Source organism: Podarcis liolepis (assembly GCF_965112155.1).
Source record: "Podarcis liolepis genome assembly, chromosome: 16".
Taxonomy (NCBI): domain Eukaryota; kingdom Metazoa; phylum Chordata; class Lepidosauria; order Squamata; family Lacertidae; genus Podarcis; species Podarcis liolepis.
Genome location: NC_139567.1, coordinates 44030688 through 44046321, shown reverse-complemented (window position 1 = coordinate 44046321; position 15634 = coordinate 44030688). Strand labels below are relative to the sequence as shown.

The 15634-nt window shown below is 52.7% G+C and overlaps 1 protein-coding gene across 3 annotated transcripts in view; it reads right to left on the bottom strand.

Moving 5' to 3' along the window:
• Nucleotides 1–1223: 1223 nt before the first annotated feature.
• Nucleotides 1224–15634, bottom strand: part of FLOT2 (flotillin 2) — a 26717-nt gene continuing 12306 nt past the window's right edge. Inside the window, exons 3-12 of one of the 3 annotated variants that reach the window (XM_083480317.1) lie at nt 14258–14326; nt 12394–12484; nt 8619–8742; nt 7209–7327; nt 6532–6645; nt 6300–6419; nt 5155–5369; nt 4768–4951; nt 4508–4657; nt 1224–3205 (exon numbers count right to left, since the gene is read on the bottom strand). In XM_083480317.1, the coding sequence (XP_083336443.1) occupies nt 3167–3205; nt 4508–4657; nt 4768–4951; nt 5155–5369; nt 6300–6419; nt 6532–6645; nt 7209–7327; nt 8619–8742; nt 12394–12484; nt 14258–14326 (1225 nt within the window). In that variant the 3' untranslated portion in view covers nt 1224–3166. Of the gene's footprint in view, nt 3206–4507; nt 4658–4767; nt 4952–5154; nt 5370–6299; nt 6420–6531; nt 6646–7208; nt 7328–8618; nt 8743–12393; nt 12485–14235; nt 14327–15634 lie in introns of all 3 variants that reach the window. The other 2 variants (XM_083480315.1, XM_083480316.1) reach the window with 2 other exon arrangements.

The following is a 15634-nucleotide window of genomic DNA, read 5'->3' as shown; positions in this document are numbered from 1 at the left end:
TAAAGAACCGTCTCCTCCCAGGCAAACCTATCTGCAGGACAAGCAAGCCGGGCTAGCCCTGCTGCAGCCCACTCCTCGGACACCAGGCATGCCTCAAAAGCCATTGAAATAGAAATGCCAACTTCAGAGGCACTCAGGAAGCTAATGGGACGCCTTCCGATGCCTCCAGAAACCAGTGCAGTTCAGACAGTCAGATGAGGACCTGGGAGAGGCCAGGGTTTGAATTCCTACTTGGCCATGAAGCTCCCTGGGCGTGAGCTTGGGCCCAGTCGCTGTCTCTCAGCCAAACCCGCCTCACAGGGTTGTTGTGAAGAAAAGGTGGGTTAATAGTAATAATAATTTATTATTTATACCCCGCCCATCTGGCTGTGTTTCCCCAGCCACTCTGGGCGGCTTCCAACAGAACACTAAAATACAATAACCTATTAAACATTAAAAGCTTCCCTAAACAGGGCTGCCTTCAGATGTCTTCTAAAAGTTTGGTAGTTGTTGTTCTCTTTGACATCGGGTGGGAGGGCGTTCCACAGGGTGGGTGCCACTACCGAAAAGGCCCTTGGCCTGGTTCCCGTAACTTGGCTTCTTGCGAGGGAACAGCCAGAAAGCCCTCGGTGCTGGACTTCAGTGTCTGAGCAGAACGATGGGGATGGAGACGCTCCTTCAGGTATACAGGACCAAGGCCGTTTAGGGCTTTCAAGGTCAGCACCAACACTTTGAATTGTGCTCGGAAACGTACTGGGAGCCAATGCAGATCTCTCAGGACCGGTGTTATGTGGTCCCGGCGGCCACTCCCAGTCACCAGTCTAGCTGCCGCATTCTGGATTAATTACAGTTTCCGGGTCAATTTCAAAGGTAGCCCCACGTAGAGCGCATTGCAGTAGTCCAAGCGGGAAATAACCAGAGCATGGACCACTCTGGTGAGACAGTCTGCGGGCAGGGAGGGTCTCATACTGTGTACCAGATAGAGCAGCTAGACAGCCGCCCTGGACACAGAATTGACCTGCGCCTCCATGGACAGCTGTGAGTCCAAAATGACTCCCAGGATAGAAATGTGATAATAAGCAGAGCCATGCCTGGAGACCCACAGCAGGTGGGGTGGGAAGGGGAGAGCCCCCTGTATCTCCCAAGAGCAGCAGTGGGGTTCCCACCACCCCAGAGAGGCCCCTGCTTGCACCGTCTCCTCTTTGGAAACCAGGACGGAAAAAGACGAGACGAAGGCAGCCTGGTGAGGTCACAATAACTTTTTATTGTACATTATTTCACACTTGGGATGCACACGGGGCCCCCGGCGAATCCTGGCACAGGCGGTCATGCACCACATATCCATGCAGAGAACGCGTGGCGTGGGGGGGGGGAGGAGAGAAGGCGACGTGGGGGGGGGAGAGGGAAGGTAAAATTGGGACTGGAATCCAGTGCTCTCTCCCTGAAAGCTGGCAGAGGGGCACCACCCAGGCCTTTGTGTGTGGGGTGGGGGGAACATGCTTGGGCCTCAAAGAGCCCCTCACTTCCACCCAAGCTTCCAGAAACGCCCCCCCCCCGAATAACCCCTCTGCTGCCTCCCCACACTGAACCTTTGGCGGCACAAACCCAGATCCTGCTCCGAATAAAATAAAAATAAAGAACTTGGCACCCTCCCACCTCCTTCACAGTACTTAGGTGGGGTATAAAAAGTGAGGGGGGCGGCGGCTCTGAAATGCAGCAGCAGCAGCAGCCTGCACAGGAGGCAATTGCAAGAAAGCATGGCTGGGATACCCCCCCTCCCCCGCATGCGGAGAGCAAACAGGCACGCTTCACATGTAAGAATAATAAACAGTACAGACGTTTGTGTGAACAGTACAGACTGGGGAGGAGGAAGGTGCATAGAAACCCTGCAAAGGGGGGGGGGAGCGCCTTCCACTGCCCTCCTGCACCTCCCCCAAACTGTCATGGAGCCATGTTTATATCTGGAGGGTGGGGGCACCGCGTAGCAAATTGCAAAGGGAGAAGGGGATCTCTACGGCACAGAGGAGAGGGAAAGAGAGGGGGCCGTGTTTTGCGAGACAAGAGGTGCAGAAGGCAAGTGCCTTCCATTCTAGTGCACACAAGGCAATGACAACCCCAGGGTAATGCCAGGCAATGGGCTCCAGGGCCTCTCGCCAGTGGGGCAGGGAGGGACTGCTTCGAAATTCCCATCTTAGGATACAAGACCGGCTCCCTCTCTTCCACGGTTCAGGGACAAAGCAGACAAGCAGTTTGCCAGAGTCTCACGTGTCTTTCCTCTCCCTTCCTAGTTCTGGAGGGGTGGGTGGGTGGGTGAAGGAGCCCCAGGAGCATACGCAGGCTGACCATGGCCTGGCGGGTATCTGCAAGACACGGGAGCAGAAGGCAGGATGCCCAGAGGGGTTCTTGAGGTTCCTGCCAACTGTGGATGCAGGGCAGGCGTGATGGACCACCGAAGAAATCAGGCACTGTGTGTGTTGTGTATTCGGACTGATGGCGAGAAAGATATGTTCATGGCGTTTGCGGAACGGGAGGTTGTGGCATTGATTTGGCCCTGGGCTGCGGGGGTGCCCGCCGGGTGCTCACGGCTTGAGGTCCCGGCAAGGGGTTGGGCTGAGCGGGCGTGTAACAATATGGCGGCCTCCACCCTCCGCCGCCTGCCCCCCTTGGAGCTCCAAGAGCGCAGGGACCGCAGGGCACCCCACTGGCAGATATGGCTCAATCTCAATCCGCCGGTGGCACCGAGAGGGGCAGTGGCCAGGGATCCCCCTGCCATCAGCGCCCTTCCTCCGCAGCACAAAAGCATATGGAAGGGGGAAGTTCTCCTCAACTGGGGCAGCAGGGCCCAGCGTCGGGCCTCCTCCCAATTTGGGGGTGCGTCCTCCCTGCCCCGAGAACGGCGCAGCGGTCAGTCAAGGCACAGACTTTGCAAGAGCACAGACAAGAGAGGGGAGAAAGTGTTGGCTAGCATGACACAGAGCGGGGCTGGGGGTTACAAAAGGAGGAAACCTCTCTTGGAAATGCAAGGACTAGCGGGGACGCCCCCCGCTCAGATCCCCCGAAAAAGATATAAGGCACCCGAGAGTAGCCCCCACCGTCTCCACGGATGAAGAGGAGCTCGCAGTTTGCGCAGTCGGTGGGAAGTGCATAAATGGAAGGAGAGGGGGCCTCTTCCCCAGCTGGCCTCCTCTCAGGCCTGGGCTCCGGTCGCTTTCTGAATGAGCGGGATCTGCGGGGGAGAAGAGAGGGCGGACAAAGGCAGTCAGCGACCGTTTCCTCCTTCCCGTAGCTTCTTACTTGCCTATATGCTACCCTTCCCTCAAAGGTTCTCAGGACAAAATAAATAGTTAAAACAGAAATGACAAAACAGGAACAAGCCCCACACATTTAAAAGGCTGTCGAATATTAATCAGCACAAGGCCTGGTTGAAGAGGAACGTTTTTGCCTGACAGCTAAAGGTGTATAATGAAGGCGCCGGGGGAGCCTCCCTGGGGAGAGCATCTCACAAACCAGGGAGCCACCACAGAAAAGGCCCTGTTCTCGTGTCTCCACCCTCCAGACACCTTGCAGAGGAGGTGCACAAAGAAGGGCCTCTGATGACAATTGCAGGGTCTGGGTCAGTTCTTATGGGGAGAGGTGGTCCTTGAGGTACTGCAGTGCTGACCGTTTAAGGCTTTAACTTAGCCTGGAACTCATCGGCAGTGTCGCTGGAATTCAAAATGGCACCCAAATGTAGGCAAAAAACTGCTCCTTAAGCTTGGGAACCATCTGCTTGTGGAAGCTTAGGATGTATCCAAAGCTGGCTGGATCAGACCAAAGGGAGCCCCCGCCCAGTCCAACTTGTGTTCTCGCAGGGGCCAAACAGACGCCTATTGTAGGAAACATCTAAGATGGACCCGAGCGCAACAGCCACACTCTCCCCACTTGCAATCCCCAGGAACAGGCATTCAGGGGCATTTACTGTCTCCAGCAATGCCACAGGGGCACTGTGGCTGGTACCCAGCAGCCACATCCTCCAAAACAATTTCTTAATCCTCTCCCCAGGGAAACTCACCTCTTGCCCTCGTTACATAGCTTTAGGTGCCAGGCAAGAACATTCCTTCGTGTGGTGGGGCGATTATTATTTCTGTTTGTTACTATACTACGTATTTTGATGTTTTTATCTTATAATCTGCCCTATGATCCTCGGATGAAGGGAGTATAGAAATTAATTAATAATAAAAACAAAGCCACTCGTTTGGAGCACTAACACTGAATGTTGTGTGGCCGTCAATGCCATTGTTTTAAGAGTATGCTGTGAGAATGAGGACTCCCTTTCGTCCCTCCTTAACCCACCAGCATTCAGCTTCACGGGTGGCTCCAATGAGTTCTGGTATTAAAGAAAGAAGGGCCTGCTGAATCAGGCCAATGGCCCGTCTGCTGTGAGCTCCAGTTAAGAAAAGAAGCAGAAATTAAAAGCGGCATTTATTTTTTTTAAAAAGTATTATTTCAAAGGGCAGGCAGACACCACGGCCTGCCCCACCTGCCTCACCTTGGAGAGGTCGACCCCCGTGAGGGCATGGACGGACGCAGGGAGCTCAGCCAGCAGCCGGTTCACATCCGTAGTCAACTTGTTGTTTTCCCCGCTGAGGATGACGATTTCATCCACCTTTGAGAGAGGTGCGGCCACCTTGGCGGCAATCTGAGAGGGACAGAGAGAAGGCAGTGTGTCAGGATCCAGGCACAGGCCCCAGGGGAAGAGAGCGATGCAGGCAGGCAGCTCTTCCCTCCCATCCCCATCAGCCTCCTCACCTGGGGCAGGGCGTCCAGGACCAAGGCCATCTTGGCTGCCTCTCCATACTGCTGGTAGGCCTCTGCCTTGAGCTTCATCTTCTCAGCCTCCGCTTTGCCAATGGCCTCGATCACCAGGGCCTCCGCCTCTCCGATCTTGCGGATCTTCTCCCCTTCGGCCCGAGCGATCAGCACCTGCTTCACCCTTGAGAGAGAGAGAGCTTGGTCGGAGATGTTCCCCCAGGATGTGGGGCACACAAGGCCTAAGAGTGGGACGCCTCCTCCAGCGGTGGCTCAGAGCAGGGGCTTTCCAGACCCTCCACGCAGCAAAAGTTATCACAGGGGGGTCCACGGGAAGCTTTACTTGGGGACACATCCCCAGGCCCCTCTGGCTGCACCCCCACTCACTTCTCTCCCTCGGCAATCTCCTGCATGCGGTGCGCCTCTGCTTCCGCTGGCAACTTGACAGTGGCGATGAGCTCCTTGTCCATGCGGATGACCTCCTGTTCCTCAACGTCAATCTGCTTCCGGCGCTGCACGACCTCAATCTCAATCTCCTCTTGGCGGATCTTCTGCTGCTCTTTGGCTCCTTGCAGCTCGTACGCCAGCTGGGCCTGCGCCGTCTGCAAAGAGATGGGGAAGGGGCCACAAGTTGGTGGCACGGTCTGCGGTCAAAAAAAGCCCCCACTTTGTCCGGATGAGCCCTCTAAGTCACTCTGAGGCTTGGGCACCCTACATTTCCCTGTCCTTGTGCAATGATGTCCCCAATCCCTCTCTGCAAACTGTAAATTCATTTTAACTTATATGTCACTTAACTGTGAAAAACAACAACCTCAAAGCAGTTTGCCAAAAAATAAATAAAACAATATAATTATCAATAAAAAGAATTAACCACAATAACTTAAGACTTTCAAGTTGCAATGGACTATAGACTAAAAGCAGATTAGAACTTGCATCAGGTGTCTAAACGTCAGTGCAGGCTTGTCAAAACAAGAATTCTTAGCAGGGGCCTAAAGACTCCTTGCCTGCCTGGTGTCAATAGGCAGGGAGTTCCAAAGTGTAGGTGCTGCCCCACTAAAAGATTGAGTTCTTACAAAGGCAGAACAGGGCATATATAGTGCCTGTAACAGAGTCAGTTCCACCAATCAAAGCAGGTTGAGTGGGTGCATACGGGAAAGGGTGATTTCACAGGTAAGCTGGTCTCAAGTTGTTAAAGGCTTTATATACTAATATTAACACCTGGAACTTGGGACCTGGAACTCAACTAGCCTCCTCTTCCAGGTCTCCGCTCCACAACCTGTTTATTCTTCCCTTTTGTTCCCGAAACCACTTCCCAATTTTTATCCTGCCTGCACAACACCCAGTATTGTGTCTCTGCTGTGGGCAGGCAGCAGCCATGCGGAGCCATCTCAGACAAACCAATTTCTCAAACACCTTGGTGGTTGGTGAACACTCTGGCGGATTTATCCTACACCTACCCACCCCAGAAGTTAGAAAGTCCTTTCTACCGAAGCCCCAAAGCGCTCCTCTGAGTCCCAACCCTCTCCACGCACCTTTATGTTGATCTCTTGGCTGAAGGCGGCTTTCTGCATTTCGAAGGCACGCTTCGAGTCGGCTACCTTGGTGTCCGCCATGAACTTCACATCCAGCATTTCTCTCTTGTATTCTGCCTCCTGCAGGAGGAAAACAGTCAGAAGGCAGAGGTCAGCTGACCACGCTCAGAGTGACGCTGGAGCCTGGGAAGGAGCGTAAGACGGGCCTCTCCTCCTGCGCCATTTGACGTACCCGGATGCCGGCGTCTCGCTCTGCCTCAGCCACCCCGATGTCGGCGTCTCTCTGCACCACGGCGGTCTGGGTCTTCCCTAGTGAGCTCAGGTAGCTGACTTTATCATAGACATCCTGCACGGGGAGGAGAGAAATTGCTCCATTCAGGAAACATGAGAGAGAGACGTAGCTCAGCGGACAGGAATGCAGACCGGGAACTTCCCTGCCTCTCCGAGATCTAGGGCCGCAGTTCAGCGTCCGAGCCCCTGTGTAGCATGCAGAAGGCCCCGAGTTCAATCCCCAATGGCATCTCAGGGTAGAGCTGGGAGAGACCCCTTGGACAGCTGCTGCTGCCAGTTAGTGCAGGCAGCACTGAGCTAGATGGCCTGACTCTGTGTACGGCAGCTTCCTATGTATTTGAATAATCCACTAAGCAATAAAGGCCTTTCTGGGGTATTGAAACGGGATGATCAGACATGAAGAGAGGCATATAAAATGATGTCTGGCATGGAGACATTGGACAGAGGTTTTCCTCCCTCTCTCCTAATCCTAGAACCCATGGGCCTCCAACAAAGCTGCAGGTTGGAGGGTCAGAGCAGATAAATGGAAGCACTTCTTCAAGCAGCGCAGAGTTAGACTCGGAACTCCCTCCCACAGGAGGTAGCGAGGGCTAACTCAAAAAGGGACGCGGCTCGTACCTTGATAGTGAAACTCAGGATCTCAATGCCCATCCGGCCCACATCAGGAGCCGCCACTTCCCGCACGAGCTTGGCAAACTGGTCCCTGTCCTGGTAGATTTGCTCGACAGTCAAGGTCCCTGCAGAAGGGGGAGGCAGAAGACAAGATGGTGGCAGGCGCTATGGAGGCAAAGTGGCTACGAAGGAGGGAGTCCAGGAGACGCCCGTACGGCATGTGCTTCTGCCAAGCCAAGTGAGCAGAAAGAAAGGTCCCATCTGCACTAAACATCGAAACCAGCCATCATACTGCTTCCAACGGTCATGGCTTCCCCGCTAAAGATCTTGGGATGTGTAATTTATGAAGGGTGCTCAGGGGAATCGTATGTAAAAGCAATTGGAAGGGAATGAAAAACATTCCTTGGCTATTTGCAAGCAATCACAATGCCCTGACATAATCAATAAGCAACAAAGCACGGAAAACCCAAAAACATTGTTCCAACATGTTCTACAATGTGCGAACGCTTGATAAAACTCACTAAATATATCTGAAAAATTCTTTACAACAGGAAAATAGGGATCCTCCTGGAGAGTCGGTAGAACAGTAGAGTTGGCTCAGGGACCCCAATGGTCATCTAGTCCAGCCCTCTGCAAGGCAGGAATCTCAAAGCATCCATGACAGGTGGCCATCTAATCTCTGCTTAAAAACCTCCCATGAAGGAAACTTAATTCATTCCAGTGTCGAACAGCTCTTATCATCAGAAAGTTCTTCCTGATGTTTAGTAGGAATCTCCTTTCTTGTAACTTGAAGCCATGGGTTCGAGTCCTCCCCTCCAGAGCAGGAGAAACAATCTTGCTCACTCTTCCATGGGACAGCCCTTCAGATATTGGAAGGTGGCCATCCTGTCTCCTCTCCAGCTCCTCTTCCCCAGTTTGAACATACCCAACTCCCTCAACTGCTCCTCATCAGGCTTAGTTTACAGGCCCTTGATAACCCTGGTTGCCCTCCTCTGCCCACCTTCCAGCCTTAAATTGAGGTGCCCAGAACTGGACACAGTACCTGAGGTGTGGTCTGACCAAGGCACAATAGAGGGGTACTATGACTTCCCTTGACCTGGACACAAGACCTCTGTTGATGCAGGCTAGAGCTGTAGAAACCACAGCTTCCCTTACTCTTCCATAAGAAGTTGAAGACTGCCATTGCCTCAGATTAAAGAACAGTCTACTTCACACAATAAAAGCACCACCTGTGTATTTACGACATTTTGAATGCGACCAGGCAGTTAAATATATGTAACATTGCATTTAATATCCCAGTTGCTTTTGCGTATGTTTTCCCCCTTGACAAAAAAAAATGCTACTGAAACAGTGTTGGGAACACCAATCCTTGCAGCCGCTTATCTCCAGACGTTTATGCGAAGCCACGCCCCCCACCTAGGATGGAGCGCAGGTGCCCTTCCAGCGTCTGGAGGACCACATTCTTGATGTCCTGCACGTTCTTGCCCAGGAACTGCTCACAAGCCACCGCGAGAAGCTCCCTCTCGGTCAGGATTTTCACCTGCAGGCAAAGAGAGAGAGAGAGAAAAGAAGAAGACATTTGACGTGAGCCGCGAAGGGGCCAATACGGACGACGAAGTGATAGGCTAGTGACAGAAGCAGAGCCTGTGACCGCTGGGGCACCCTTGGGGTGGCTCGGCTCGGCCCCACAAGGATCAGGTCACCAGGACTCTTCATACCCATCAGCAGCAAACCAGGAGTTTTTGTTAGGAGGCAGGCTGCAGGGGAGCCCTGTACCTGATTTTAAAACTCTTTGCATCGCTTCCTGATCCTGGAGAGCAAACCAACAGTGGCCCCAGAGGAAGCAGCCTCAAAGCAGCAAGGCCATGAGTTTTGGGGGTCCTGGCACCCTAGCTCTGCATCCAAGAGGAGGACATGCTGTAAGCCAGGTGTGGGGGCATCGCCACTCCTCCCCAGATGTTGCTGGGCACCAGCTCCCATCATTCCCTTGGAAACTTGGGAGTTGGAGGCCAGCAACAGCTGGAGGGCCACAGGGTCCCCCACCTGCAGTAAGCAAAACCAGGAGCCCACCCCCCTCTCGCTCCTGCCGGAGGGAGGCAACTGAGGCACCAACCCATTGCACATGGAGCTCAAAAGCACCCCCGCATGACCAATTCAGAAGGTTTGGCATCATCATGTCAGAATGTATCCAAACTTGCTTCTGCTCTCCCACCCACCCACCCACCCACCCCCTCTCTCCTGAAAAGTCATTTCCTTAAAACTGGCAGCTCTCGAGGGTAAACAGGCCAGCCAGATCACCTGAGTGCTTTTCTTTCTCTTTCGCAATTAATAAATAATAATAATAATAATAATAATAATAATAATAATAATAATAATAATATATTATTTATACCCCACCCATCTGGCTGAGTTTCCCCAGCCACTCTGAGCGGCTCCCAATCGAGTGTTAAAAACAATACAGCATTAAATATTAAAAACTTCCCTAAACAGGGCTGCCTTCAGATGTCTTTTAAAGAGAAGATAGCTGCTTATTTCCTTGACATCTGAAGGGCGGGCGCCACTACCAAGAAGGCCCTCTGTCTGGTTCCCTGTAACCTCACGTCTCACAATGAGGGAACCGCCAGAAGGCCCTCGGCGCTGGATCTCAGTGGATGGTACAAGCTGGTGCAAAGCCAGCAGGCCTCTCTTGTAACCGTTTCAGCTTATTATTCCGTTTGGGGATTGCAAGCGCTGCTTGAGAACGGCAGGAAGGGGGTAGCTGTTTATCCCAACTACAAAAATTGAGCCAGGGAAGTTTGGGTGGTGGGGGTCTGTACTGGACTCTGCAGGTTATCCACCAGGAAGGAAGGAAGCCTGTATGTCTGTGTAGGCTGGACATAATTTCACTCTCCCATCCTGGGGCCGCTCCTAAGGTTCGAGTTTCTTCCCCCCCCCCCCGCCTCCTTTAGCCTTTAGGGGTCTTAGCCAACTAGATTCTGCTCAGAGCAGACCTATTAAACTGATGCATCTCATTCAGTCATTCCTGTCACTTCAGTTCCTGTACTCTGAGCAGAAATAACATCAGATATAACCTCAAAATTCCTTCTCTCGTCCGGTTTGGTAGGAAAGAGAATGCACCCAAATGGCACAGAAAGAAAAAGAAAAAAAAAACCATTCCCAGGAGGAGGGTTTTTTAAAAAATAAAAAAACAAATTAAAAATGTGAACTGGCCAGCAGGCTTAATAAAATATACGTAAAATATCAGGAGATAGAGGCTTTATTAATGTTAACACAGCTGGGATTATGAAGGCAATGAACTTTTAAAAAATAAAAATCCTGCAGCTGTTTTAATTGGGGAAGCCAGGAGTTCATCGCCACATCGCACAACCCCAGAGAAAACTCAAAAATAATGACAGGGGGGGAAAGGGAGAGGAGACAGATGTGATGGGAGGAATCCCAGTGCCTTATTAAGGAGAAACTTCCCCCAGGGCAAGCATATTTACTTGCCCCACTGAAGAATCCCTGCTCTCCTCTGCGCTGTTCTGGGGGTTCTCTTGACCACTCTTCCAAGAGCCAATTGGGGTGGGGAACGTGGGGAAAGGAGGGGGGTGGAAGCCTCATTGCGCCAGCCCTTGGGCAGGGCTTCCGCTGACGGGACGCCATCAGTTGAATCTCCAGCCCCCTGTTCTATCAGCCTGCCTGAAATCCACGTCCCTATTCCCTGAAAATAAGACAGGAGGGTACTCTTGGGAAGCTCCCAGCCTCACCCTGCCACTTTCCCCTCCTGGAACTATAAAAGGGGCCAGGGTGGGGTGGGGTGAATGGTGGGGATCGCCTCGCAAAACACCGCAGGGACACAGGAAGCTGCCTTAGACGCAGACCCCTGGGTCCATCGATCTCAGTACTGCTTGCACTGACCGGCAGCAATGGCTCTCCAGGATTTCAAGACTGGGATATTCTCTCCAGCCTGAAGATGCAGGTGGAGGCTGAATCTTCTGCATGCAAAGCGGATGCTCTGCCCACTGAGTTACAGACCTTCCCTTCGTCTTCCCAATAAGACCGTGGAGATTACCCACAATGTTCAGATCCCTGTTCAAGGGAAGTTCCTGCTGGACAAGCATGGCTGAAGTAATAATAATTTAATAATAATACTTTTATTATTTATAGGTCACTCATCTGCCTGGGTTGCCCCAGTCACTCTGGGTGGTTCTCAGCACAATATTAAAAACACAATAGAGCCTCAAACGTTAAAAACTTCCCTGTACAGGGCTGCCTCCAGATATCTTCTAAAATTAATATAGTTCATTATCTGTTTGACATCCGATGCGAGGGCGGACGCCCCTACCAAGAAGGCCCTCTGCCTCACACCCGTTTTTTAAAGGGGGCTTGTGCCTCTGGCATTTGTGGGTGCTTGCCTATGGAAGAAAACTGCAGAAAACCAGACTCAGAATGAGTTAGCTGGTACTTGCGGGGTGGGAGGGCTGAGTGTCTTGCTAAACTTGCAACATTTCTGGCTGCAAAATGGCTCCACTGCTGCGATGACCCTGCACCCAGCGGCACTCCAGAGACAGAGGGTGGACGAAGCACCAGCTCAGGAGCTGGGCCAATGGTCTGGGGTGACGGTAGCCCAGTGACTTTTGGTGGACAACAGGAGTGCCCCTATCCCTGCGGTAGACCAGATGACTGGGCCAAACCTAAGGGGTCCATGGAAGGAGCAGAAGCTGGGGCAAGGGTTTTTTTTTTGCTAGCTACAGCCTTTGGGAAACAACAGAGACACAGAGGTGGGTGGGGCCAGCTCACCACACTCTGCTCCAAAGAGGCCCTCCAGGAAAAACAGTAGCTCCTTGTGGTTTCAGGCCTGCCACCATCAGAACATTTGCATATGTAGGGGGAGAAAACACCAAAGAAATATTCCAGACCAGCATGAGTTCGGACCGAGGGTGGCAGTGCAACAGCCCAGGAGCAGGGGTGCGTGTGGCGACAGCGCCCTCTGCTGCCCAGGTGGGAGAGAAGCAAGGGCCTCGTGGGTGGGGGACCATGCAGCGGTGAACTGGCGGTGGAGGGGGGGTGAGAATCAGCTATCAAGGGTGTTTTCAGAGCAGACAGCGCCTCTCTCGCTCCCCTGGGCTAGAGCGGCCTCCTGGGAGGGAGAGACCAGGAAGGGTTACAGAGGCATGCATTCCTGAAAGGAGGTGTTTTCAAGTTACTGTACCTGGGCCACACCTGTGACAGTTAAAGCTACCCCCTCCGCCGTCTCTACGTCCTCGCACCTGGGCTGTAACGTCATTATCTCTAGGGAAATCCTGCCAAAAAACGTAAAACATTGGCACGTTTCCAGGTAACAGGCTCAGCTCTCTTCCCCCGTGGCTCGGGGCCACCTGCTGCTTTCCTCCCAGGTAATGCAGATGCAAGATGTACGGCTGCCTGGCCAAAAAATTAGAGGGGGCTCCCTCCCCCACCCCCAGCCCTAAAAAAACGAGGGCCGCTTGGCTGTGTTGGAAGCCAGTGGAGAAAAGCCTTGAAGCCACATGGACCAGGTAAACACAAAGGGGCCCCACTGAGAGGTTTCCCCTCCCAGAAGAAGGGCGGCCCCTCCTGCTTCTCAGGCCTCAGAAGGACAGCTGCCTGCCTGAAGCACCCTAGGGTGTCCACACAGAAGGTCAGCATTGGAAGCTGCCTGGGCAAAGGACTGAGGAAGCAGGCTTTTGAAAAAGGCCCCTGGGATGTTGGCTGGTTTATGAACCTGAGCATCATCAAAAGGCAAGGAAGGACCCCCTGTGAGGTTGAGGCTAGGCTACTGTAGTGTGCTGGGGTCACCCTTGGAGACTGTCTAGATGTGGGGGAAATATTGGGTTTCCTCCGAGGTGGAGGAAAATCTTTGGGGAGTTAGGATTTAAAAGCCACCCCCCATTTGGCCTGGCTTTGTTCCTATGAGCTGAGCTGCAGGTACTACAGAAGGCAGGGGGGCCTGTCACAGATTACAGAGGGCCTTCTGCTGCCTAAGTGGAAACATCTGATTCCCTCCACGCTTATACTATGTCCCTGGAGGGAAGAGAAAGGGACCGAGTATAGTTGTTATCAACCTTCCTCTGGCCAGGTGCCCTGCCATTGTTGCTGGACTCCCAACTCCCATCAAGGTGGGTGGCCAGCATGGCCAATGGTCAGGGATGCTGGAAGCAAAGCCCTGGCTGGGGGAGGTTGGGATCGAAGCTTCAGAGAAGCAAACGCACCTGGCAGGTGTGTGCTTTTCACCTGATGGGTGGTGTGTTCAGCTCCCGGAGTCGACTTGGCCAACCAAACACCCTACTGCTGACGGGGGGGCAGAGCACCTGCTTTGCATGGAGGCAGCCTCCCAAACTTAGAGAAGGGCTAGTGGCAGGGAAGACCCTTCTCTGCCAGAAACGCTGGAGAGCTGCTGTCAATCAGGGACAGGACACAGGAAGGTGCTTTGCAGTGAGTCAGGAGGTTGGTGCATCGAGCTCAGGGTGATCTGCCCTTGGCAGGGGAGGGGAGGGGATGTATTTTTCCTGACACATTTCAGGTGCCACAGGACAGCCTGCTCTGGGACTGGCCCAGGAAGTCTCCTATGTCCCTAAGGGGTAGGATCCTAGGTCCCTCTCCCCCCCCTCTCTCTCCCAGAGCTGCCTTCCTGTCCCTGTGCGAGGCTGGTGAAGCAGGTGGATATGGCAATGGCGAGGGGGGCAGGCGGAGGGGGTGGGCGAGCGGATGCTAGCCACGTTCCCAGAACCCTGTGAGAATTTTGGAAGAGCTTTTGCATGCATCTCTCTCTCTCTCTCTCCCTCTCTCTCTCCATTACCATGGGGTGCAACAGCAGGTAGCAAGAGCCAGAGACAAGGGGGAGGAGGAAGGCGAAGGAGAAAGGGCTGGTGCCGAGAGCGGCCGCTAGAGAAAGGAAAAAAATGTATTAAGAAGAGCAAGCACTCAAGTCCTTGTGCTGCCACGGTCGCTGCTTGCTGCTCTGCCGCTGCGTGAGAAAGAATGGAGAGAAGGAGACCGGTTAGGGACAAGAGGTTAGAAGCGGGCAGATTATTACCTGTGCGACCCCCGTTACGTACAGTGGGACCCCCTCCGACGTCTCAATATTCTCACAGCGACAAAGGATGGTCATAACCTCCAAAGACAGTCTGAGCAGTGATAAATAAAGGTAGGACAGCAAACACACAAAGGTGGTGGTTACCAGAGAGCAAGAGAACACCAGAATTTGCCAAGGAGGAAAGACGGGACTCCGGGGTGGGGGTTGCATCTTGGGGCCAGGCAAGAGGGGCCGGGTATTTGAAGGAGGCAATGCTGAGCCAAGGCCACCGTTGCCCCCAAAGAAGCTGCCCTACTCTGGGTACAACCCCCAACATACACACACACCCTCCCCAAAGGACTCCCCAATTATGAAAGCATCATCCCCGCCCTGGACTGCTCTGCTCTGTTTACCTGTATAGCAGGTTTAAAGGGCCCTTTTTCTCATCACACTTTCACTGGGATCGGGGAAACCCCGCTTTTTCTATTTGTAACTGCAGCTGAGGTGGTTTTACTTTTGAGCTTAAGCCTTCACTGGTTTAGATTTTAAATATATATATATATACAGTGGTACCTCGCAAGACGAATCCGTTCTGTGATTCTCTTCGTCTAGCGGTTTTTTTGTCTTGCGAAGCAAGCCCATTGAAGGATTAGCGGATTAGCGCTATTAGCGGCTTATCTGCTGATCGGATCAGCTGATAAGCGGCTTAGCGGCTTAGAAAAAGGGGGGGAAGGGGGAAAAACCAGCAGGAACTTGCAAGACATTGTTGTCTTGCGAAGCAAGCCCATAGGAGATTCGTTTTGCGAAGCACCTCCAAAACGGAAAACTCTTTCGTCTAGCGAGTTTTCTGTCTTGCGAGGCATTCGTCTTGCGGGGCACCACTGTATTATTCTTGAGAAGACAGGAGTGCCTGGCGTGCTCTGGTCCATGGGGTCACAAAGAGTCGGACACGACCAAACGACAACATTATTCTTGAATGGTTACAGGTAGGTAGCCGTGTTGGTCTGCCGTAGTCGAAACAAAATAAAAAAATTCCTTCCAGTAGCACCTTAGAGACCAACTAAGTTTGTTATTGGCATGAGCTTTCGTGTGCATGGATCTGAAGAAGTGTGCATGCACACGAAAGCTCATACCAAGAACTAACTTAGCTGGTCTCTAAGGTGCTACTGGAAGGAATTATTTTATTCTTGAATGGCTTTGACGTTCATACACTGGGGCTGTCTGGCTGGTGTTGACCCACGGCAGTGCCTTTCTGTGGTGGCTCCCAATCTGCAGAATGCCCTCCCTGGTGAGGCGTGCTTCTCTGCTGACTTTCAAGAGGCATTATAGAATATTTGTGTTGTTGGCCAAACAACACTGTTCCTGGCATTCCCCAAATCACTGGCTGGGAGTACGTTTTTTAACTGTTTCAGAATGCATT